Source organism: Podarcis muralis, chromosome 2 (assembly GCF_964188315.1).
Source record: "Podarcis muralis chromosome 2, rPodMur119.hap1.1, whole genome shotgun sequence".
Classification (NCBI taxonomy): domain Eukaryota; kingdom Metazoa; phylum Chordata; class Lepidosauria; order Squamata; family Lacertidae; genus Podarcis; species Podarcis muralis.
In genome coordinates this window covers 82,110,239-82,136,217 of record NC_135656.1, presented here as the reverse complement: position 1 = coordinate 82,136,217, position 25,979 = coordinate 82,110,239, and the positions used below count along the sequence as shown (strand labels likewise).

At 40.3% G+C, this 25,979-nt stretch overlaps 1 protein-coding gene across 5 annotated transcripts in view; it reads left to right on the top strand.

Annotated features, from left to right (window-relative positions):
• The window catches only part of ARHGEF3 (Rho guanine nucleotide exchange factor 3), a 102,061-nt gene that overhangs the window by 12,099 nt on the left and 63,983 nt on the right, over positions 1-25,979 (top strand). For 3 of the 5 annotated variants that reach the window (XM_028719095.2, XM_028719097.2, XM_077924936.1), the window contains one exon: positions 12,364-12,430. The exons of 1 other annotated variant lie outside the window; for it this stretch is intronic. In XM_028719095.2, coding sequence (XP_028574928.2) covers positions 12,364-12,430 — 67 coding nt within the window. Of the gene's footprint in view, positions 1-12,363; positions 12,431-25,444; positions 25,563-25,979 lie in introns of those variants that run through there. One more of the 5 variants, XM_028719099.2, reaches the window with a different exon arrangement.

Sequence of the window (25,979 nt, the reverse complement as noted above, 5' to 3'; positions counted from 1 at the left end):
CTCAGTCTCTCATATATGCTCTCAGAAAAATAGGCCTTATGACAAAAGGAAAAGAGGTTCCAGAAGCAAATAAAAATTCACATGAACCTCAGGCTTAAGTGGAAAAATACTCAGAACAGACTAACACGATAAAAACATCATGGGGATAAAGATTCACAGAAAGCAGTTCATTTGACATTAGCTCATTACCTCTGATGTTTGATGCAGTTACCACGATCCAGGTGCATGGAAATAAGTTGTAGTTTTTGATTAATCCCTTGCAGAACTAGCATTTAAAGAAGAATTTACAGGACATTTTGAGCAGCCCAAAGGGACTGCTTGGTCTACTGCACATTTTTGCCTCAAAAATGCTTTTGTGCATCAGAACCATAGGCACTAACTCCTAGGGGCTGTGGGGGTTTCAGCCCACACAATAATATATTTGAGGGGGCTGCCTCCCAAAGTTGATGGGCGTTCCCATTCAAATGCTGTGTGTGCCCTTGTCATGTGATCAGGTATGCAGGGCGGGGCTTACCTGGGCCCCACAATATTTTATTCAAGTTAACACCCCTGGTCAGAACATAAGTGTATCTAAAACAGCATGTGCATTCTACAGTGGTTAGCCAGTTGACTATGGGAAGCCTACATATGTGGTGTGAAGGCAACATCCCTTTCCTTTTGCTTCTTAGCAGTGGCTATTCAGTGACTTCTGAACATGGAGGGTACTTGTTAGGGCCAGGTTTCCTAAAATATCATCTTGAGACCTTGAGATCTTGGGCTGGCAGAACAGTATGCTAAATGCAACCACTCCATAGATTCATATGATGCTGGCAATATTATTTTTATTATTTCCCACAATGTAGTATTTGCACTGTGCATTACAGAATGGGAAACAGTACTGTATAGTATAAAGCCGTAGCCTTGTATGGGGAAGCTGCTTAACATGTACTTTATGTTCCCTAATTTGAGCAAAGTGCTGCACACAGTATATAAATTTACATGTGTTTGACACTTCAAAAGATCAGTTCCAAAGTTTCAAAGTTCCAAAGCTTCACTGCAGTGAAACCGTGATTGAGAATTCAGTTTGCTTTCTGTTCTGGCTCTCTCTACTTCCTCTTTTTGTTGTGGCACAGTTTTTAGCTATGTGGATTTTAAAGTATTGCACAAAAACTCTGAAACCAAGTAAGGGAGTTGCCATTTCCATCAGGAATTGCCAAATATTTGCAGAAGTACAAGAGAAACAATATTCCACAGAACAACTTTTGGGAAATTCTTGGCAGAAGTAATAGTATAGCCATTACATTTAAAAAGATATCTGGCGCAGCTTAACTCATTCTTTTCTACTTTGTCTCCCCTTGTTGGATTGTTTATCAAATAATTTCTCAGCTGACTCTGCCTAGGAGGCATCTTGAGATGTGGCCTCAGTCATGTTTCATAAAATAGTAAGGTTGGAACTTAGATCATCCAACCCTCATCTAAGGATAGGACTGCAAAATGAGGATGGGTGATGTTACAGCTAACCTGTGGCCCTCCAGATGTTGTTGGGCTCCAATTCCCATCAGCCCTGGCCAGTCTGGCTACTATTCAGGGATGATGGGAGTTCTAGTCTGGGGTGGGAGGGTCACAGATTGGCCACCCATGATTTAAATATAGGCCAGCTAGCTAACAGCAGGTTGATAGTGGGACAGGGCAGACACAGACACTATGTCAGGGGTAGCAAACCACATGGGCCAGCTTTGACAGGTGAGTGGGACAACCCATCTGTCAACCACACTGCATCATTATGAGATCACATGATTGATAGGTGGGCTGTTCAACCCACCTGTCCCATTCACCCATGGAACCACAGCACAAGGGCTGTTGCCAGCCCTCCCTGTGCTATTCCTTTCTACCTCCAGTATAGCTATGGAGCAGAGCTTCAGAAAAGTGTGGATGGAGTGGTTGGTAACAGTTTCCACCTCCTTATCTGTGCTTTCCCTTCTGCCTTTAACATCAAATTGGCCCACGGCCATTAGATAATGACAGTGGTTATTTAAGTATACATCAAGGAATATTTATAGGTGGTCTTGCAACCAGGTGGCGAAATATAACTTGTATTACATTGACAAAGTTCATTGTTCAATGCATTTGTTTGTATAGTTTTAACAATGAGCTTGACTCTAACATCAAAAAATGTTTTTGGGGAAATGTGGGGAAGCAATGGATGTGACTGACTAAATTGACATTGTCTTGTATGGTTGTAGATATTCAGGTGCAGAGAATAGTAACTAGGATCAAAGTCTTCTCAAACCACCCCCCCTCAAAAAAAGTATTCTGAGATAGAGAATTAGTCTGGATTGTTCCAAAACACACATATCTGTGATTTTCTGTTCTGTGAAAAGAAAGATGCTTTGCGTACTCAGAAAAGCTTCTTTGGCTAGAAAGAGTGTTTTGCTTCTCAAAGAAAACTTCCTTGTATGTTGCAGAGATGCTGAATTGTGATCCACATAGAGAGTTTGAATGGGATCATATATTTAATTTATGTTATGTCTAGAAGATTCATTCAAAAATTGTTTTGAAACACTTTGCAGGATTTTCCTCTCCACCAGTTGTGCTTAATATTTATAGACACTAGATTTCATAGAAACACAGAATTGTAGAGTTGAAAAGGACTTTGAGGGGTCATCTAGTCCAACCCCCTGCAGTGCAGGAATCTCAACTAAATCATACATGACAGATAGTCATCCAATCTCTGCTTAAAAAAAATCTCCAAGGAAGGAAAGTCCACCACCTCCTGTCTGTTCCATGGTCGAACAGCTTTTATCATTAAAGTTCTTAGTGATGTTTAGTTGAAATCTATCTTGTAAGTTTAATCAGTTAGTTTGGGTCCTTGCCTCTGGAGCAAAACAAGGTTGTTCCATCCTCCATTTGACAGCCTTTTAGATATTTGAAGATGTCTATCATATTTCCGAAGTCTCCTCTTTACCAGGCTAGACATACCCAATTCCCTCAACCATTCCTCATAAGGCTTGGTTTCCAGACACTTGATCATCTTGGTTGCCCTCTTCTGCACACATTCCAGCTTGTCAATATCCTTCTTAAATTTTGCTTCCCAAAACTGGACACAGGTGTGGTCTGACCAAGGCAGAATAGAGTGGTACTGTTACTTATTTGGACACTGTACAGTGGTGCCCCGCAAGACGAATGCCTCGCAAGACGAAAAACCCGCTAGACGAAAGGGTTTTCCGTTTCGGAGGCGCTTCGCAAGACGAATTTCCCTATGGGCTTGCTTCGCAAGACGAAAATGTCTTGCGAGTCTCGCCATTTCCCCCCCGCTTCCCCCCCCTTTTTCTAAGCCGCTAAGCCGCTAATAGCCTTTTAACAGCTTAGCCGCTAAGCCGCTAAATCGCTAATAGCGCTAATCTGCTTAGCCGCTAATGGGGTTGCTTCGCAAGACGAAAAAACCGCTAGACGAAGAGAATCGCGGAACAGATTCTTTTCGTCTTGCGAGGCACCACTGTACTTATGTTGATGTAGCCTAGAATAGCATTAACTTTTTTTGTTGCTGCACCACACTGTTGACTCATGTTAAGCTTGTCATTTACTAAGATCCCTAGATCCTTTTCACATGTACTACTGGCAATCCGGGTGCTCCCCATCTTCTATTTGTGCATCTGGTTCTTCCCAAGTGTAGAACCTTACATTTGTCCCTATTCTAAACAAACAGATTTTTTTGATTAAGCTGTTCTTGCACAGTGTGTTCAGATGTGAAACATTTCTTCAAGGGAGACCATTCTTATCTGATTCCTGTGTAAAGTGGTGCTGTTCTACATTCTTTAACTATTATTTCTATAATGGGGATTTAACAACACTGAACAGCAGGGGGCAGACTTCACCAAGAATAGCTATTTGTTTTTCTCCTATCATTTCAACAATTGCCATAAAGGTGGATTAATGTTTTGTATGGGCTTTATTTTCATCTTAAATTAAAACTGTATCTCAGAAAACACAGCTTCATTGATAAACAGTATATTTGTATATTTGCTTAATTAAACATTTATATGAATTTGTCCAAGATGTTTGCTATTAGTTCACTGGGTTAGCTCCCGTTGCTTGGTCCCTTCTCCTGCCACAACCTAGCAGTTCGAAAGCACGTCAAAGTGCAAGTAGATAAATAGGTACCGCTCTGGCAGGAAGGTAAACGGCGTTTCCGTGCGCTGCTCTGGTTCTCCAGAAGCGGCTTAGTCATGCTGGCCACATGACCCGGAAGCTGTACACCGGCTCCCTCGGCCAGTAAAGCGAGATGAGCACCGCAACCCCAGAGTCAGCCACGACTGGACCTAATGGTCAGGGGCCCCTTTACTTTTACCCTATTTTTAAGGTGTATACTTTTATGTATTTATGGGTTAAGGGGCAACTAAGTGATTTTGTATGTATACCCAGAGTTCATGCTTCCTTTGCTTAGTAGTATCTAAGAGGCCTGACTATATTTACCTGTTTTCTAATAAACATTGAAAGATGGCTTCTCAGCTTCAGCAGCATATTTCCTTTATTCTTCCCCTGAATAAATATTTAGAGGAGTCATTTAAACTTTAGCATGGATGTAGTAATTTCTTTGGTGGCTTATGGGTATTAAGTGCTAATTTTCATATGATGTGATAGTGACAGCAATAGACATTTTATATCAAATAAATGTCCATTTGGGTGGTCTGTTATAGCATTCTGTGAAGTCAAAAGTATGATGATCTTCGTCCAGTGAATAAATATTCAGTTTTTGCTTGACACTGATACTCTGCAGTGAATATTATTCTTGTATCTTGCATCCTGATTCTGAACACATTTACTTGTAAGTGAAACTCTTGGATTCCAATCAAGCTTAACCTCCTGTGTTTAAGGATTATAGCTTCAGTGCACTATACAGGCATCCTCCACTTACACGCATTGCATTTGCTCGCAACAGTGTTAGTGTGCATTGCCATGAAATAAATATATAATTTGAACCAGGAAATGGTAGAGAAAAGGCACAAAAAGAGTGGTAGAGAGCTGAAGAGTAGGGGGCGGGGCGGGGCGCCACCCCTCACTCATTCACCCTCCTTGGCTTCCTTCTTCCTGGCCAGCAAAGCCGTTGCATAGGGGGTGGGGGCAGTGCTCCATGCCTCTGCCTGCCTGCCTGCCTGCCCTTTGTTCATTCGTTCATGTCAGTTTTGTTCCTGGGGCAGGACTTAAGAGTCCCTCTGCCTTCTGATCATCATTACCCTCTTCCTTCCCACCCCGCAATCAGGCAGCAATATTATTGGGGTGGGGGTGGGGGAGAAACTAAGTAAAATTAAGTTGTATCCAGCAACTTCCTTTTTTTAAAAAAATCTTTTTTATTTGGTTTTACAAATACAAAGTTATAGAAAAGAATCCAAATATATATCCATGTACAGAGATCCCTCCGAATCCATATTATCCATGGTAATTGTTACACTACAAGTGAAATCAAAATCCTGCTAATGTTTCCCATTCTTTTATAAAGTTTTTCAGTCAGTTTTGCCATCTTGGCATAGTCCATCAGCTTGGTTTGCCACTCCTCTCTAGTAGGGACGTTGTCTTCTTTCCAGTTCTGGGCTCAGGTGAGATGAACGGGATCTGCCAAGAAAGAGATGCTTCCCAGTCTCTCTCAACAGCACCCTCCTCCCCACTTTTCACGTATGTGCATGGAGTCCGCAAATGTAATCCCAGTGTAATTGAGCAACGCCTGTATTTCATTTGTTTATCGAAGAGTTATTTTGTTTATGAATGAATGTCACTGCACAAAATGCAACTCGACCAGCTCAGGGCTGAGCTGATAGCATAGAATCACACTATGTAAAATGGCAAGTTTTCTTAAAAGATTGGTTGAAGAATTCTGGAAAGTTCACTACATGCATACATTTGCAATAAAACAGAAATTCCTGGGTACTCTGTGTTTCCAAGATAAGCAGAATTAAAACTGATTCATGATATGCATGCTAGTTTGTGTTCCTGTCACTGCTAGTTATTGATAATAGTACTGTGCTAGGATTCCCATTATAGCAAACTCTACAGAATGAACTGTGTAAATTATGCTGGATTCTGTTCCTCCCCTCATCATCCACTGTCAAATTCATATTCTTTGTTTACTTTCCTTCTACTGCATGACTCAGATTTTAACAACCAAGCGCAAGTGAAAACATTGTTCTTTCATGTTCACGTTCTGGATTACATTTTTGAGAGAAGGCGAACTTGCTTTAATGTCTGCAAAACAAATTGTCCTCTAAACTGAATGTTTGTTTTCAAAAGCACGATCCTTTTTCCATTTTAAGATGGAAGAAAGCAAGTTATTAAAAAACAAAAATAAAGATCTCTGATCTCCTGCTTGCTCCTGACTGTGTATATTTTAAAGAGAATACTACATGGCTAGCTGTTCAGTGTTAGGAAGGGTGAGCAAACCAAAATGGGGATGTATTTAAATGTATAGCTAAAAACGGGACAAGTCACAGGAAAAACATAGGAGGAAAGACATAGTATGGGGTGTGTGTGTTTGTATGTGCACGTGCATGATGGGGATAGTGAAAACATGGATGAAAAATACAAAATAAACCACCATGTAATTTCAAACATGCTCTGGCATAAATAGTAGTAAATGGTTACGTCTGATGTAAATAGTTTCCACATGTTACAAGGAATTATCTAATGTTGGGTTTTGCAGACTTGTGAGCTACTGCTACACTGTAGAAATACAAGTAAGTCATTATGCTTTAATCGGTTTTGGAGTGATTGTATCAACTCTGTGTTTTAGTCTGAACACTTTTCATTCTAGGAAAACTAGAACACTAGACATTTTTCTTTGCTCTAAAGCAACTGTGGGGGTGGTAAATTGGTTTGAGGCTACACTGCTGAGTGGAGGTTGACTTCACCTGCTGCATAGTTTCCTTCCTGCCCTCAGCAGCTTTTAGCTGTGGTGGGAAGGGTGTGTGTGTGATATATTTATATAGATAGGTAGATTGGTAGATAGATAGCTATTGATATACCGTAGACGTAGATATATAGATACATATTCCATTAGTGCAGAGGGAAGGCTTTCCTGCACCCCAGCACTGTGGCCCCAATCCAGTTTGGGCCTGTCTGTAACTGCTTTTGTGCTCAGAAAGAAGTCGTCCAGATCCCCCATGTCACATTTTGTTTGGTTGTCATTGAGGAAGTATGTACGCATTACTGTTTACTTCAGCTCCACTGCGCTCCCACCACAGGTGTTTGACGATAATCACAATCCATACTTATCCTGTAGCTTCTTGAGAAAGACGCCTCAAATCAGCTGCCATCCGATTGGAAAATTCAAGTCGTGGTTAAGCTGAGGTATGTAAAGTTGAGATAGCCATTGCACATGCACATGTGACATCTTCCTTGAGCAGGAGTAGTGCAGCGTTTGCAGGTGCAGGGAAACCCATCAGGTAATGTGCATCAGGTGAAGATACCCCCATCCTATGTCTAGTGTGTATGACAAGTACAAATGTGACTTGAAACACCCTGCTGCATTTCAAACCGCTAATGTGTACATACTCTAAATATGATTATCTGGGCTGTATCATTTTACAGAGCTGGTGTGGAGTTTGTGGGACTGAATGCTCCTCCTGACAAAACAATTAAAATAAAAAAAAAATCCCTCTGTATAGAAAACTACCATACCTGGGAGAAAGGGCTTAATAGAGCTGTCTTTCCGACTTGCTAGTTTTTTTTAATGTGGTTTCTTTTTATTTTTTCTTTGTTTGCATGGAGGAGCATTAATAAATATCCTTCCGCCCCCGCCCCCCCAATCAAGTACACTCTAGAGCAGTGTTTCCCAACCTTGTGCCTCCAGCTGTTTTTGGACTACAATTCCCATCATCCCTTGCCACTGGTCTTGCTAGTCAGGGATGATGGGAGTTGTAGTTCAAAAACAGCTGGAGGCACAAGGTTGGGAAACACTGCTCTAGAGCAGGGGTCAGGAACCTGTGGGCCTCCAGATGTTGCTGAACTACATCTCCCATCATTCTTGACTATTGACTATAGGGTATGAAAATAACATGTTTCAGAAAATAACAATTATATTTTAAAAATCATTCAGTGTAGATTTTGATGAGGCTTGTGTGTGTTCTTCTCTTAGCTGACATTCTGAATGAAGAAGCTTCCCAGGGAATTTCATCAGGTATTACTCGGGTGTATTCAGTAGCTTTCTCTGTAGAAATTGCCATGACAACACTGATGCAAGAAATATTCCTACAGGAACCCAACTGTGACAACCAATAGCTTGAAAACATTTTCGTTTTGTTAGATCTTTCATTAGGTTAATAAAGTGACCCTGCAGAGATAATGCAGCAAGTATTCAAAGTGCCCGTTTTACCAGGAAATGAAAATTAAATGTATATGCAGAATATTTTGCCGGAAAGCTCTTGAGTGAAATCTAAGCCTAAACCTTAGTTTTTAAATCCAGTATTAAGAAAAGAATACAAAGCAAAAATACCAGGCTCTAGGTAAGCCGTACCGCCTAAGTATTTGAAATGGCTAGACTATTTGGATTAACTCTGTGATAGTAAAAATTAGAGCTATTTTCCCTGCTTAGCACTGGCATGAAGGTAAAAGGCAGTACAGGTGGCCCTCATAATGCAGGATAGGCACCACACAGTTGGAGCTTAAAGTAGGCTCAGCTAAGAGGTCCATTTTTGGTAATTGTTGAATGATCGGATTGGAAAAATGAGTGCAGAAATGAACTAGTTGTTTCTTCTTGTTCAGCACAGGTCTCTGAACGTCAGAGTGAATGCAGACTGATTCTACCCATCCCTTTTGCCTGCTGTTGTTTTTTTGCCTGCTGATATCGAAACTGATATCAAAAGCTGATATCAAAACTTTCACAGGTGTTGTCTGTCCTGACTAGAATTTAATGTCCCCAAACTTCTTGGACAAAGATTCCCAAAGTGAGGTGGACAGCTCCTAGTACCAGTAAATTAATGCTTTGGCAAACTTCCCAGTTGGTGCAAGGCTGAGCCCTGAATCAATGTCAGTTTCAGAAGGAGGCTGAGTTTAAGTCAGAGGGGAGATTCATTCCTGGTATTGGTGGTTAACCTTGGTAAAACAGAGCTACCTTTTATGGATTGGATAATCAGAATATGAGTGTATGCCTTTGAAGGATGATCAAGGTCAGGAAGTCGCTGGGCCTGACAGCAGCATAGCTAGCTGCTCGGGTGTCCAGTGTTGCACAAATGCCCTGCACTCAGGGGTGGGGCAAGCCGGGGCAGAGCACGTTGCATGGAACCTCCACGGAGTCCGCAAGCCCCACCTTGCCGTTTTGGGCAGTGCGGAGCCTGCACGTGCCCAAGCCACTGCGTCACTCCCCAGGAGAGACATGTGGCTTGGGCGCACTGCAGGCCAGGCCCGTGGTCACCTCCCTCAGTGATGACACCCGGGGCAGTCCGCACCCACCACACACCCCTTCCTGCGCCACCAGGGCCTGATTGCCTGCCGGATGGATTTGATCATCTTAGTATCCCATTAGATACTGTGTTTATCTTTTGTGTGTGTGTGCACGCTACTAATGACTATGAGTCGCATCAAATCCAGGGTGACTCAAGAACACAGAGTGTACTGATTATGGTTTCCATGCCCACCCCCACCTGTGTACCCATCCACTGATTAAAATAATTCAGTTGGACTTTATTCCCCCTCCCCTGCAAAACCTCAATATCATGTTTTTTGTTTCAAAACAAAATAAAATACACATAATTCTATGAAATTGACATTCTTGGAAATATGATTGTTCTATCTCTCTTGAATGGAAGCACTTAAATTGCTTTTAGATGGTAGATATAAATGATGTGTAATTCTGCCCTCCTCCACATACCCAAGTGCAAGGTGTTGCAAACTACAAGATCAGTTTGACTCATAGTCATTTGGAAACTATGAGATGACTCTAGTGTGTTCCTAAACTAGCCAACAAATCGTGCCTTTTTGGGATACTACCACCAGATGAGCACTTGACTATGTTACCAAGTCTGCATGTGCCCGTAATTGCACAATATACACTAACATGAGTGCTAGAATTATGGCAATAAATAAACTAGAAGTGTGGTCAAAGTATGTATTTGTTCAGATCCCTTTTTATCTGTTTCCTAAAACAATAAATTTGATTATTTCTTTACAGAATGTGCCAAATTGAAAGAAAGTTTGACAGGTTGTTCTAGGTCAAGTTTACATTGCAAAAGTGTGTGGTCGGCTCTTGGGAGTTGTCTAAGGAAAAGGAGTGCTAGATGCTGGTAATTCTAGAAGTTAATTGGAGTTGCGTCCTCTTGATTCATGCTGATAACAAGAGAATTGGTTGTGGTAGGAAAACAAGCCCCCCCCCCCCCAAGTATAAGTATTTCTTTTTCCTCCACATGTAATAGACCACAATAAGCTAATAATGGAGGGCACAAGGAGAAGGGGACGACAGAGGGCGAGATGGTTGGACAGTGTTCTTGAAGTTACAAACATGAGTCTGACCAAACTGCGGGAGGCAGTGGAAGACAGGAGTGCCTGGCGTGCTCTGGTCCCTGGGGTCACGAAGAGTCGGACACGACTAAACAACAACAAGCTAATCATTCCCCGCCCCCGCCCCTCCAGCCCAGTGGGACACAGGTTGATTTCACAGGCTTCAACACTTTGTTAATTAGTAATTGTGGTCTGTGAACGTGGTGTTAAGATTGTTTCCATTTCCTGTGAAGGTGGTTTATTTAGACAATGCAAACACAGTAACAGCAAAAGACAACTATCCTCATGATCTGTGAAGTGGTTTGCTCTGACTGAAACATCAAAGGAAATACAGCGTGTTAAAACTGGCAAAAATAGAAATCAGAGTAGTAAGACTGATCTCTAGAAAGATATCTCTGGCTATTTCCATACAGCCTAGAAAACGTAGCTTGCATAATTTTTTCAGGCTTAATTAGTTCGTGAAGATAACCTATAAACAATTACATGTTCCACTGCAAGGCTCCAAGCTTTTGACTCAGATGTTTGGAAGAATGCACAGCTCAGTTTCACATGTGCAGGGTCCAGATGGCCTGTTTCCTTTCCATTCTCTCTTCCAAGTACAGTCATACCTTGAAAGTCGAACGGAAATGTTTGGAAACCAAAGTGTCGCTTCTGTTATTGGCTGAAGGAAGCTCCTGCAGCCAATCGGAAGCTGTGGCAGCTCTGTTGGACATTCGGCTTCCAAAAATAGTTCACAAACCGGAGCAGTCACTTCTGGGTTTGCAGCATTCAGGAGCCAAAATGTTCGAGAACTAAGCTGTTCGAAAACCAAGGTACGGCTGTATTGAATTTCTTCGAAGTAGAGTTCTTGCAATTTTCAACCACTGGTATTCAGAGGTATACAGTGGAGATAGAACATAGCCATCATGGCTAGCAGCCATTGGTAGCCTATCCATTCATATTAAACCATTTTACCGTAAATAAAAGGAAATATCTCAGAAGTACAGTTAGTTAAAAGAAGGTAATAGGAGACGAAAATAGTTCATGTAAGAGAGGACTGGTTCTGTTTCTAAACCATTGTTCAGTGAGCTTTGGAGAGCCTCTGACTTGCACACATACCCTTCCGTCTTCAATGTGGCTGCGAGAAAGAGTTTGGAACGTTTCCACCTCCATCCAGCCCAGACACTGAGATCTAGCTCTGAGGGCCTTCTGGTGATTCCTTCATTGTGAGAGTTGAGGTTACAGGGAACCATGCAGAGGACCTTTTTGGTAGTCGTGCCCTCCCTGTGGAACGCCCTCCTATCAGATGTCAAACAGATAAACAGCTATGTGATTTCTAAAAGACATTTGAAGGCAGCCCTTGAAGGCAGTTCAGGGAAGTTTTTAATGTTTGATGTTTTATCGTGTTTTTACTATTTTTGTTGGGAGCCGCCCAGAGAGGCTGGGGCAACCCAGTCAAATGGGTGACAAGCAAGCAAGCAAATCCCTTTCTGCTTTAGATTACCTACAGATTACTGTGTTGTCTGATTCTGGACAAATGTGATCAATCATAAATATGGTTAGTTAAAATAATCCAACTTCAAAACATAGTTAATAATAATTATTATTTTATTTTATTTTATTTTATTTTATTTTATTATTTCTACCCCACCCATCTGAACTTGGCTTGTTTCAACTAATTGAGGTTAATCTTAACCACACTTTGACCTGATTTGGATGACACAGGATGTTGCAGCAACTCTAAAACGGAAGTGGAAGCTTTTGATATACTCATTCTTATAATGCTAAACCAAGGTTTAGTGTTCCATTGCAAATCGTGCCTGGAGAAAGCACTGAAGTATTGTTCTCCAGCCCATTTTGATAAGGGACTGTTGACACCTAAAAATGCAGGAAACAAATGCTTTCTTTTGTTTCATCTTGCAGGCCTAAACAGCAGCAGCAGAACAACTTTTCCTTGTTTACTTCCACCAAAGGCTGGAATTTCAGAGGGGTAAGGGATTTTGTTTTAGATGATTGATTTGTTTTTGTATTTTCCTTTCTTACACTCTTATTTCCACCCACCAGAATGTAATTTATAATGCAAACTGAGGTATGATGAAGTAATTAATATTATGCAGAGTCAGACCTTTAAAGGCCCCTGAAGATACAACTTCAGAAACAATTGCTTAACTTGTACTTTTGTCAGGGAGCCAATAAATTATTGTGTACTGTACGGCACCTTCATAAGAGGTTATATTTACGCTGGCTGAATTGTTTTAATGTAATAAAATTCTCAGAGAATAAAGGAATTTATCATCTTCTGTAGGCATTCTTGGTTATCTAGACCCATTCCAATCTGGGTTCAGCCTTGGCCATTGGTCCTAGCTTGTCTTGGTCACTTTGAGCTTTATTGAGAGCAGGACAATAGGATGCAACTTTGCTCCTGCTTCTCTGTCTCTTTGCAGCTTTCAATACCATTGGCCATGGTATCTCATTGACTGGTTCCGTGGGATGAGAACTGGGGAAACTATGCTACATCGGTTCCTGTCCTGCCTATGTGGCAGAATCCAGAGAGCAGCATTGGGAGAGGTCCTATTTTATGCCAGACATTATTTGATATCTATATGAAGCTGTTGGGCGTGTTCTTTAGGCAACGTCCATAACATCTGAGTTGGGAGAGGTTGTGCTATGCCCTGGACCAGTGTATGGATGGTGGCAAGTAAGCTTCAACTGAATTCTGGCAAGACAGAGGTACCGTCAGTGGTTCCCATATCCATGAAATTGGCCAATTGCCTGTCCTGGGTAGGAACTCTGAAGGAGTAGGAACACAGTCTGGGGATGCTTCTATATCCAGCTTCATTGCTGGAAGCCCAGCTAGCCTCAGTGGCTAGGAGTGTCTTCTGTCAACTTCAGACTAGGATAATTTGCCCACAGCAGTTTAGGCACTGGTGATTTCAAGATTGGATTGCTGCAACACACTCTATGTGGGGTGGATCTGTGCTAGATCTGGGGTGGGGTGGACCTTGTGCTGGATCTGGAAACTGCCAAGAGTGCAGAGTGCTACTGGATCACAGCTGACAGGGGTGTTAAAATATCTGCAACAGTTGACAGTTTGTTGCCAGACCAAATTCAAGGTTTTACTATTAGTATATAAAGCCCTCAACAGTTTGGGACCACTTTATTTGGAAGCATTGCTTCACCCAAAATATGTCCACTTGACCCCTTTGATCTGAGGAACTGGCATTTTTACAAGTGCTACATAATGTTTTTTCCACACTTGCAAGGAAATGATCCTTCAGTGTGGTAGGACATACTCTGGAACTCTGCCCATTGACATTTGACAGGCACCTTTGCTGTATTGTTTTCTGTGTCTGCTAAAACCATTTTTGTTTTGGTATGAGCACCCAGACATCTAATTTTGATAGGTATTTTAATATGTAATTTTATTCTGTATATTTTTATAGTTGCTGATTTTACTCATATTTTAAAATTATTATGTCAACTTGTTTTTATCATTTGATTTTATCTATATTTTTAACATATATTTTATAATATTGTATGTAAACTGCTTAGAAGTTTTGATGATTAATCACCACATAAACCTTGTTAAATAAAATAAAGAAATATTCATCTATGCTTTTTTTTTTATTCCACAGGTGTTGAATGACACCTAAACACATCTAACAAAACAAAATATAATTGACAATTTATATGCCCCATTGAGATATGTTGCCCAAAGATAAAATGTTAGTAAAGGACTACTTTAGCATTCAATACATTCATGCCAGGTGTTTGCTGTTTATTGTGTAATGCTGTATGCAATTCTGAAGGTACCAGAATATGCTTTTTCTACAGAATGAAATTGTCAACCTTTTAAAATGTTTCTACAAAGCCATATTTTTTTGCATGCTAAAGATTCTGATTGTCTTTAAGAAAAAAATGTTTGTAATAAACCTGATTTTCAGTTGCCTTACCTTATGAAGGAGAGATATAAACACGCCTTTTACCCACAGGCCCTTCATAAGTCTCCTTGTCTAAGCTAGCAGTCAAGCTATGAAGCTATGGTTTGGAACAAGCCAAGATATTAAACCATGGTTTAAAGTTGGTTTAATAACCTGGCTAACCATGGTTGCTCAGCTTGTTTACTCTCTTATGTGAACAGAGGGTGTGTGTGCAGGCAAAAGGGTTGTTCATACCTTTGAAGCAAAAGATATGATCATCTAAACTCTCTGTATGGATATGCTACAAAAGAAATATTATTTCTGCAGTGATATACTGCAGAGTGGTTGTGTTATAATTTCCAGTTCCCTAGATTGGGCAAAATCCAACATTGTGCAAGTAGACTTCTGTTTACACAGTGGGATTTCCCCTTCCCTTCCTCTCCTCCTCCATGCGGCCCCCTCAATCTGCTCTGGAAATTTTCCTAATTCTTCAGAACAGATTTTCGGAGCACGTTTGGCTGCAGGGGTGAAGAGAGGAAGAGGAAATTCTCTTGTGAGGGTGGAAGTCCATTCTGTTTGTGCACAAACACCATAAAACCCATCATTCTTCTACTATGGTTTGAAATGTTCCTGACTCCTTAGGAAAAGTTTGGAACAAAACAAAAAACCATTCATCAGTAATGCAGATCACCTGCTTGGATTTTGACTTGGTGTAGTGAGATCTGTGTAATAACCTGAGAGCCAACTTTCTGTCAACAGTGCTACCACATTTGGCACCAACATTCCTTTTAGTTTTTTGTACGCATTATTCTCTTTCTGTTTTATGGAAATTCATAAATCTTTCATCCAGCTGCAGAGAATTGATTATAGATCCCGTAGGTATGGGTAAAGTGAGGACAACTAAAATAAACTGGACTATTAAATGAGTCAAGTTCTTACTTGTTTAAAGAAAGTAAAAGAGGTTACGGTAGTTTTTACTGGTGACAACACAAGGAGTTTGCTCATTGCACTTTAGTGACAAAACAATGAGTCTTTTTATGGTGTGTTGTAGCCCGAAGCCCAGGGGTTAGATGTGGTCTTCTTTTTCTGACCCTCAGAACTCTTTGCAACCCAAGTACTTTTGCCTGGTTGGTATGTCATTGATCTCTCGTAAAACCTTTTGCCCATCTGGATGGAGGATAGAGTGGGTGTAAAAACAAGCCTACAGTTTAAATGCAAGTGAGAGGAGTTTGACAACTGCTGGGGTGTGAAGGGTGCTAGATGTTCCCTGGGGCAAAGGAAGATGAGTCATTTCAGCTGTAAACTGTCACAGGGTTCTTCCATCGTCCTGGTAGAAATCCTAAACTTTATCCTGCAGATTTGAGTAATTTGAGAGCTACGTCCCTGGCCCGCTCAGCCATGATAGAGGGGCAAGTGACCAGTGCCCTTTGTTACAGGAGTTATCCCTAGGACAGTGACCCCAGGGGGTGGCAGAAATACTTGCACTGGCAGAAAGTTCATGCTATGTTGGATTCAAACATTTAGCCATTTATTCACTTTACGGATTTCAAAACACCTTGAGTACGCCATCATTGGATTTTCGCCATATGTGAAGCATTAGATGAATTGATACTCGTTTTCAGTTATTTAATCTGTCACAAAGAGAGATATTTGAAGATTGCTTCACCTTTGAACATCTATTCTACCTTTATTCCCTAGATTTAGGAAGATTGGCTTGAAAAGGTACTACTGTTAAGAGATTTTTAAAAATATTGCGGAGTTTATTTTTGCAATAGATATTTCCTGTCTTGAATGTATTGATATTAGTGTCGGCTAGTGACAATGTAGGATGATCCGGTCAGTTTAACCTCTTCAGCCTGGAGTTGTTTTTCTGGGTTCCCCACTTTCTGGGGTCCCCCTCCAAAGATGCTTTGCTTCTATTTTTGTATCAGATTAATAGTATAGTAGCGGATTGTGTGAATGTTGCAGAAAATTTATTTCTTTATTTCACTGAACCCTGTGATAAAGTGACCCAAGATGTTTTGCTTAGCCAATTGGTTAAATGTGAGGTAGATGATAATATCAGGTGGATTCAAATAGTAACTATTACTTATTTAATTTATGTATGGCCCTTCATCTGAAGGTCACATTGAGGTTTATAATATATAAATACAAAATGAAAACATAAAATAAATAACATAATAATAGGGGGGAAACAATAGCAACTACAGTACTCAAGTACAGTAGGTTCTTGTAGACCAGCTAATGTGGCTGGATCTTTAATTATAAGCGTTAATGACATTTAAATAAGCTTTTTAAAAAAATAAATAAATCAAAACTTGCAACATTTTAATTGATTTGTATTTTTGCAGTTCGCTGAAGACTGGATGTATGTTATTGCAGCTGGGTTTTATTTTAGATCCTTCACACTGAGAGCCAGTGTGGTATAGTGGTTAAGAGTGGTAGTCTTGTAATCTGGGGAACCGGGTTCGCTTCCCCACTCCTCCACATGCAGCTGCTGGGTGACCTTGGGCTAGTCACACTTCTTTGAAGTCTCTCAGCCCCACTCACCTCACAGAGTGTTTGTTGTGGGGGAGGAAGGGAAAGAAGAATGTTAGCTGCTTTGAGACTCCTTCGGGTAGTGATAAAGCGGGATATCAAATCCAAATTCTTCTTCTTCCTCTTTCATTTCCTTTCTAGTGTTTTGGGCTGTTTTGCAGAAGCATTTATTTAAGTTGCAGATGTGGCCACCTCTGTTGAAGCAGTAATAATTTTACCAGGTTATTGACAAAAAAATCTGCATGAGCTGAAGGCCAACTTTGGATTCCCATTGATTTGTTAAACAATTTTATTTTTAGATAGCTTACTTCCTAAATGTTGTTGAAGTCCCCACTCTAAGACAATATTTACACACAAAAATCCTACATTTATCATTGTGTGGATGACTGGCTGGTGGTGCTGTGTCTAAACCACCAAGCCTCTTGGGCTTGCTGACTATAAGGTCAGCGCAACGGGGTGAGCTCCTGTTGCTTTGTCCTAGCTCCTTTGTCCAACCTAGCAGTTCGCAGTGCAAGTAGGAAAGTAAAAGATGTTTCCATGCTTTATTTTTTATTTATTTTTAAAAAATAATATTTATTATTTTTAAGCCTTACAAAAAAGAAAGAAGAAAAAAAAACATACAATACAATATATAAACAACACACAACACAACATTAACACATTAAACAAAGCAAAAGCAAAAACAGTTCAAAAAACACACATCATACCATCTCAATATCCTCTCTTTCATTCCCTTGTTTCATCGACCTCCATATATAGATTTTAAATTTTTTCCAATATTCTTCCACCGTCTCTTCTCCCTGGTCTCGGATTCTGCCAGTCATTTCCGTCAATTCCATATAGTCCATCAACCTGGTGATCTTCTGTCCGAGGCTCTTAACTCTTTTCCAAGTCCCTTCTGCGAGTCTTCTTCATGTTTATACATGCACTTTACTTTGTCTTCTCCTGGTCTTGTTCTTATTTTCCTTCCTTTGGTGTTGAAAAGTAAATCTCGAGGAATATTCCATGGTTTAGTCATGCTGGTTGCATGACTTGAAAAGCTGTCTGCGGACAAACACCAGTTTCCTTAGCCTGAAAGCGGAGATGAGCGCTCCACCCCATAGTTGAATTTGACTGGGCTTAACTGTCCAGGGGTCCTTCCCCATTACCTGTGAGTATGGTTCGTAAAATACTTTGCTCAACCTAAACAGCCACATATGTCTCCTGCAGAAACTGTTTTATCTGGAAAAATTAATATTTGAATAAGCCCTAATGCACCTATATATATCCTCCATTAATAAGCTATAACTTCAAGGCTAAGATGGATCCTAACAATAGGAGATGGGTCATGATTTATTTATATTTTTGTTTGGCATAACAGCAGTGAGCCAGGTCTGAGGGAGCCATAGGATATGGCATAAGTACACTTCCCTCCCCTGATCTGCCTCTTGGTGCTGCTTCATTTTGGCCTCTCTGTGGTTGCGTAGTGTCTGTTGTAAACAAAATCTGCCCTTTTCCCCTTATGGGGTATCCAAGAGCCCATATAGAGTCCTTACGTAGGTTCCCTATTGGTAGGAGAAAATAACAGAGGCCAACCAGAGAATATTGAGAAGCAAAGCAGCTAGTAAGCCTGATCTTTATTGATCTGTTGCAACAGGGTGCTCCCCTCACACACAGGAAAGGAGGAGGAACCCAGAACAATGGTGCACAAGGCCTTATATGGACATTTTAAATTCCCTGCCCTGGAGCTCAAGACTACCCCTCCATACATCATACCTACATCACAGAAAAGGCGGTCTAAAAGCAGAAATCTGAGAGACTTGTTTACCTCCTGTCTGCCAGGTTACCCGTTTAATGGTACTTGATTCGATTGCCTGGGGAGCCTGGCCAGTCTTTTGTAATGATAAATAGTTCCTGAGCCAGGCCATAGGCTCACACCCTATTCATATTTTATATGTGCCCTTAAGACAGGATTTGTGAAGGAAAAGACAATGGGGAGGCTTTTCCATTTTCCTTTGACTTTGCAGAGAAAACATTTCAGTTTGGGAATAAAAAATGGTTTCAGGTCAGTCTTCCTGTGCTGATCTATGTACGTGCTTGGTTGTTACACTTATGAACATTTAACATATATCTAAGACCTCAAAATTCCTATCACATGTTCCATTGGCATAGTAATGATTTTATACTGGCGTATTTTTAGTAGCAGATGTGCAGCTCAGTGCATGCTGGTGAGGTGAGGTCTGCCAAATCCTAAAGCTCTTCAGCTTGCATATCAACCTAAATCACATTTGCAGAGTTTTTGTGAGGTTGTTTGTAGCACATGGGTGACACTTAACAGTCTTTTGCTGTTAGTAATTTTGTCCTTCATGTGAGCTGCATGCATTCTGTGGAAGGATCCTAAATGTTTTTACTCATTACTGGTTTTGTTTATATGAACAGACCACTGGAACTATTGTTAACTACAATCAAAAGATTGATTTCTGCTGGAACAAGAGAGTTTATTTTGGCAAGAAGGAAGAGATGCTATCAGAAACTCATTGTGTGGTGTTTGTTTAACAGTTGGTTGTAGCCAATTCCAGACAAAATTCAAAAACACCGGTTAATCTATCTGTGTGTGTACTATACACAATGCAGTACATTGTTAATCTCGGTTAAATTCAGTGTTGCCCATAATAAAAAAGTGACAGCTAAGCAACTCCCCCCCCCCCCAATTATTACATTGATTATGTTAAATGAAGTTTTCAGAGAGACTTTGCTGCTTATTTTAGGGAAAGCTTATGTTTTCTTGCAATATTTCTCGCTTCCTTGTTTGTTTGTTTGTTTGTTTGGTGGTTGTTGTTGTTGTTTAGCCTTCAAAACCTGAAATTGCCTAATTCCAGAGACTGGTTGATGGATTTACACAGTGACATCAACGGTGTTTCACGGTGTTTCACAAAGCATCATCACTTTTAATTTGTATACTGTACCGTCTTTCTACCTTACAATACTCAAGGCGGTTTACAAGTTGAAGAAACAAAGAATGTACACCTTATAACAATCTAATGCAATACAAAAATGTGATAATAAAACATAGCTTTAAAATAAGCAATCTACATCAAATAAAGTAACATTCAACAATCATTAAAATAGTATAGAATAGTAATATCAGCATATAAAAATTAAACAGAAACCCACTCTTAAGCATAATTCAATAGCTAAATGAATTAAATTCTGCTTCTTGATTAATCAAGGGTACATTTTTATTTAAACAAAAATGTTGTAATTAATATAAACCATTTGCAACTGCCAAGTTATTGTGAACCCTTTGACACAATTCTGTCAGAAACCTCTTTATCAAATAGTCCAAATGCAGGACTCAAGTAGATGTCACAGACAGTGGTGGAGGAACCCTCTCCGGCACTCGGGGCGGGATGCCGAGGGGCGGGGCAAACCGCCCGGTGGCGCACGTTCAACGTCCATTCGAACTGTGCATCCCATACGGACTGTGCATGCACAGGGGCCATCTTGTCACCTCCCCAAGTGGCACCTGGGGCGGCTCTCCCCCTCCGCCCCCCACTTCGTACACCCCTGGTCAAAGAATCAATGCAAAATTATCATACTAACCCCACCTTAAGCACTGCAGTGTGGCTTTAAAAGCTTTCTTTATTCAGCCTGCTTTTAATATCTGACAGGATATTCCAAAGCCTGTCTGGGAAGCAGTGAGGCATGATGGAGCAGCAGGGTTGCTTCTGTATCCACAGCCCTGCCCCTCATATGGCTCAAGTAAGAAGCTGGAGGGGATAAAGTGCTATCGCAGCTCCAGGCTGGTAGTGGGGTCAGCTCAGGATCCTGGGACAACTCAGCTTCTTCCCTGTCCTCCAGTGCCCTGTTTGGGGGCTTTCCTTGGGCTGCCACCGGTGGGGATTCCACTAGCACTACTTCCACTTTCCCCAAGGTTAATTTAGTCCAACCCTCTGCAATGCAGGAATTACAGCTAAAGAATCCTTAACAGATGGCCATGCAACCTTTATTTAAATACCTCCAAGGAAAAGAGCCCTTCACCTTCCAAGGCCATCTATTCCACTGTTGAAAGCTCTTAGCTGCTGGAAGTTCTTTCTACTGTTAACAGGAATATACAGACTTGCCATCACTGTTCTATGTTACAATGTGATCCTGCTATGGCCAGTAACTCCAGAGTATAAATGTGGATATTGTAGGTTATAGCATTTCATGTGTGTGTTGTAGGTTCTGTCTACAAAGTGTTATTTAGTTCAGGAATAGCAGACTTTTTCTATGAAGAGATGTTGAGCCCTGTGTGGATGAAGGCCATCTGATTGGATGTACTAAACAAAGGAGCAAGACTAATGTTTCTGTACACCACACTATTAAGAAGATAAAGAGACTACTCATGGATCAGATCAAAGGCCAATCTAGTCCATCATTCTTATCCCTTTGTGGCCAACTGCAGTATCCATCTCCCACCCTCATTCCCCAGCAGTTGTTGTTCAGAGGTATACTGGTAATGTACAGTTATAGCTCTCTCTCTTTTAACAAAGGCGAAAGCAGTAGTAGAAAGTACTGACAAGTACAAATATGCTATTTAGGATAGCTTTCATAGCATGCAAAAACAAGATTGCTTTTCAGTGACTCCCTATGAACTTCAAGCTTAGGTGCTAATTAAAAAAAAATTCAGATGCTGCAGACTTTACAGAATTGTCAGCAAACAGATACTGTTGGACTCGCAACACTCATATCATTCCTGACTTTGGTCCTTCCTGGCTTGGACTGCTAGAAGTTGGAATTTTACAACTTCTGGAGGGCCACAGATTCCCCATTCCTGGGCTACACATTAAAAACTAGCTAGGTTTGAGTGCAATTTTCAATTGTATATATGTTTTTAAATTTAAAATTTTAAAAGAGCACAATTTCTATCTGCCTTTTACATGAGATGAGTTCTATACTTAAAGTTTTAATGATTAATGGTATTTCAATTGCTTATCAAACTATTTTAAAAACCTTTTCAAATAGAAGGCTAAAAATTGTGTATCCCGGGTGTAGCCATCCGTTAGATTGTTCTAGAGTTAATGATCAATTAATCTCCCACCCATTTTGGGGTATGGCAGTAAGTTGTTGGCTAACAATCCTCTTTTCAAATATCCTGTCAGCCACTTATGTACTAAGTAACTGAGGCAAAACACCATGTTATTTCCTCAATCTCTCATTTGCAATATGAGGATAATACATATGACTTTTAAAGGGCTGTGTGGTAGGACTTACTGAGAAAATGTAGGAACATTTGAACACTGTGTAAGTATGAAGTATTTTATTTTTACTTAAAAATGAAAAACAAACAAACCTGCATTTACTGTAAGACATGGAAACTTTTCTGTTATTGCATACTGTATAGTATATTCTATTACTGTATAGCGTCTATTACTATACTGTACAGGTCTTAATAGTGAGGGATAAACAACTTGGATGCTTGATACAGTACATTACCTTGGTGATGGGTTTTAACTTACTGTTCTCAAGTGTAAGCTACCAGCAGAGTCTTCTGAAGATAAGACAGATTAAAACAAAGTTAAGCAATGCCTCTAAAATATCCCATTAATATTCATTGGATACCTTTAAAACATTTCAACTAGACTGCTCATAGGTGTGGCTTGTTGTAAAAAGTAAAAATGCTCAGCATTGCTATAAACCTGTCACTTCCCTGCTGTCCTGCAAACAAAAGATACTAAAATTTACAAGCAGCATGTGATACAAAAGATAAATTGCGTTGTTACCCACCCTCTGAAATGAAGTGCCCATGCTGTTACATTACAGATTTCCCATTGTTAATTATAGTCTGGGACGGGGTGTTTCTGTGTCGTCCTGTTGCCAGTTCTTTGTGAGCAACAGATGAACTTGACCTCTTTTCAGTTCTACTCACTGAGAAATGGGCTGTATGTTTTATGCCTCCTCCCTGCTACTGCCCCCACCCTTTTTGTTTACAGTTTGTAGCACACTGGGTGTTCAGATCAATCTGTGATTGAAGGACATGTGCTCAAAACCTATCAGAGCAATTTGGGGTCTTTTTAAACAAGCACTTCAGGTTTATCCTGTAGACAACTGAACAATGCAGAGGAGTGGAGTCCTGGAATTTTTCTATGTGATGCACATTCTAATGCACCATGTTGCAGCTCCTGATCTTGCAAGTGTATGTTGTTTCTTACAACGCCACAGCACTTCTCAGTTATTCTATCCAGCTATTCACTTTATTTAACACATTTATGTTCCACCCTTCTTCCAAGGAGCTCAGGGTGGCATATTGAGGATTATTATTATTTACTAATTTATATACACTTAATGCCAAAAATAGGTTTCTAAGTGATTTACAGAAATATAAAAACCAAGTTTCACAAACCCACAAAAATATAAATATCCACAATTAAAGTACAATTAAAGTACACAAAATATGTGAGACTGAAATTCACTGTGGCTCTTCATGTGGTTTCAGCATGAATGTGAATGCAGTCACTATGTTAGCAGCTGCTAATTCTGAAATCTGGGACACAATCCAAAACCATTCCGACATATTCGAGAATAAAGATGGTTTGAAGGGAAGGGTGTTGTTGTTATGTGGACATGTTTCCTGATGCTGCATGTACCTGTGTGATGCTTGGAAAACCCTATGGCAGTATATATAAGGCTCTAAGCCTTCCACTCTGTCTTTATAGAAGACCAATGTGAAGGAAGAAATGCCTGACCAAGCATGGCCACATGGACTCATGCTGCTTCCTAGCAGAAGTTCACATGAGTATACCAGCCTATTTTTTGCCTGCTTTTCTTGAACAAATTGTAACCAGGAAATGGCACCCCTCAGCAGAGTAACCAACTCAGATATTACTTTTGCCACACCGATGTGTCCATAGTGATGTTCTGCATGGTGGAGGGCATCAGAGTATTAGATAGGGCTCTGAGCTGGGTGTGTGTGTGTTAACATTGAAAAGCAGAAAAATAAAATGTGAAATATGTCTTTTCTATACAGCAGATAGTTCTGTTTAATTTAGAACACAATCCTATATTTGTCTGCTCAGAAGTAAGTTCTACTGAATTCAGTGGGGCCTACTCAAATATAAGTGGGCATTAGATTACAGAGTTGGTTCAGTTTAGGCCACGCTCTTTCTCTGTGAGCTTTACTTTAGGCAAACTTGCCACTTTTATTAAAGCAAGCACTTCTCTAGAGCATCGCCTAGTCACTTTATGACAAATGATTGTTGTGCATCATGAGTTTTTCAAAAAATAAGAAGAAAGGATTAGATAACTGGGGGAGAATAATTGTTGAAAGGCTGTACCAAAAGAGGCATGAGCTGTGGAGTACAGTGGTACCTCGGGTAAGAACTTAATTCGTTCTGGGGGTGCGTTTTTAACCTGAAACTGTTCTTAACCTGAGATACCACTTTAGCTAATGGGGCCTCCTGCTGCTGCCGCGCGGTGGCGCGGTTTCTGTTCTCATCCTGAAGCAAAGTTCTTAACCTGAGGTACTATTTCTGGGTTAGCAGAGTCTGTAACCTGAAGCGTCTGTAACCTGAGGTACCACTGTATGTCAGAATTCATCTGTGGTACTGCTTGCTCTGACAAATGTGTTATTAATATTGCATTTTGCAAGCGTGCTGCTTAGGGCCAGACTTAATTTAATCTTTGCGTTTAACATGTAGGATTTTTGCAATGCAAATAGCATCAGCTAGGGGGCTGATAATTAAATAAATCAGAGCAGGTGTGGAAGATGCATGTAACCTCCCACCCACCCACGCTACTATTCTGAGGAAAAACACCTGCATCTAAACATTTGAGAACACTAGGAATACATTGCTGGTTACTCAGCTAGCAAAGATTCAAATATGCTAATATTTAAATGTTTAATGGTAGTTGGTGAAGGATACAAAATATTATCTTTTACCCTTTTCTCTGTTTACATTTAATCAGCTCGTAAAAAGAGTTTGAAACCAGGATTAAATGTATGCAGGAAATCACTCACTACCAGGAAATCGCATAAAGAAACTAAATGTTTCCAGGAAAACTTGACTATTAAAGAGCTGAGTTGCCTATTTAATTGATACTGGCAGTTGTGGATATTCAAAACACAAAAAGGTTAAAGAAAATGATTTTAATGAGAACATGAACAATTTAAAAGAGCTGTCATGAAGATTCCACTGAGACTAGCTTTTACTTATGTTGTCTCCAGAAATGGAACATTTGGGTAGAGTGTTATGAGTCAGTTTAGAATGACTCCTGTTGAGTCTCTTTTTAGGAGTGTGTTACATTAGAGGCAGGGGCAGCAATTGCCTATGTTTTCTGTGAGAAAGAAAAAAGATGCAGGCAGTTTCTTGCCAGAATTTCATTAGCTACTGCTTTTCTGAAGTCACTTGGTATAGTCAGATATGTTAAGCAAATACAGCAAATGAAAAACTTGCAAAATATAGATAGCTGTGCATCTCTCAATCTTTCACTTCTAACAAGTGGCTCATCACCACTTCCTGTCATGTAGTTTGGCTATGCAGGGTGGAGTTGCTGCTGAAAGAAACTGAAGGGGAAATGTGGGGACTTGGTGCGAGGTACAGATGGCTTGAAGGTTACACTGTGAATTGTGCACCTGTGAAGTGTAGATGTGGTGTATGCGTACAGTACCTCATGGGCTGGTGCTGCTTTTTTGTGCATCATCAGGTAAGTTCAAGGGTGTGTGTGTGTGTGTGTGTGTGGTGTCTTTTGTTGAATGTTTTGTGTGGTGCCTTTTTTTAATTAAAAAAGTATATATATATATTTCATAAAAATAGAGCCAGACTTGTTAAAAGTAGGATCCAAAGTAGTTAACACGCAGGACAATTTTTACTCCTGTGGTGCTTCAGTTACTGCAGCCCTTCCCACAGTCACAGTGTGCTTCTAGGTGGCATTCATTAACTAGATGATAATAAAAATTCTAAGGTAACAACAATGAGGTCATATTGTGTAGTCCCTGACAGTGTTGCTAGTCCATAATGTGACAAGTATTTTTTTTGTCTCTCATTTTATGCAAGTACAATACATGTGAAACATCTATTTGAGTAATAACATGCTTAACACCCTCTGTTAAGTTCTTAACCC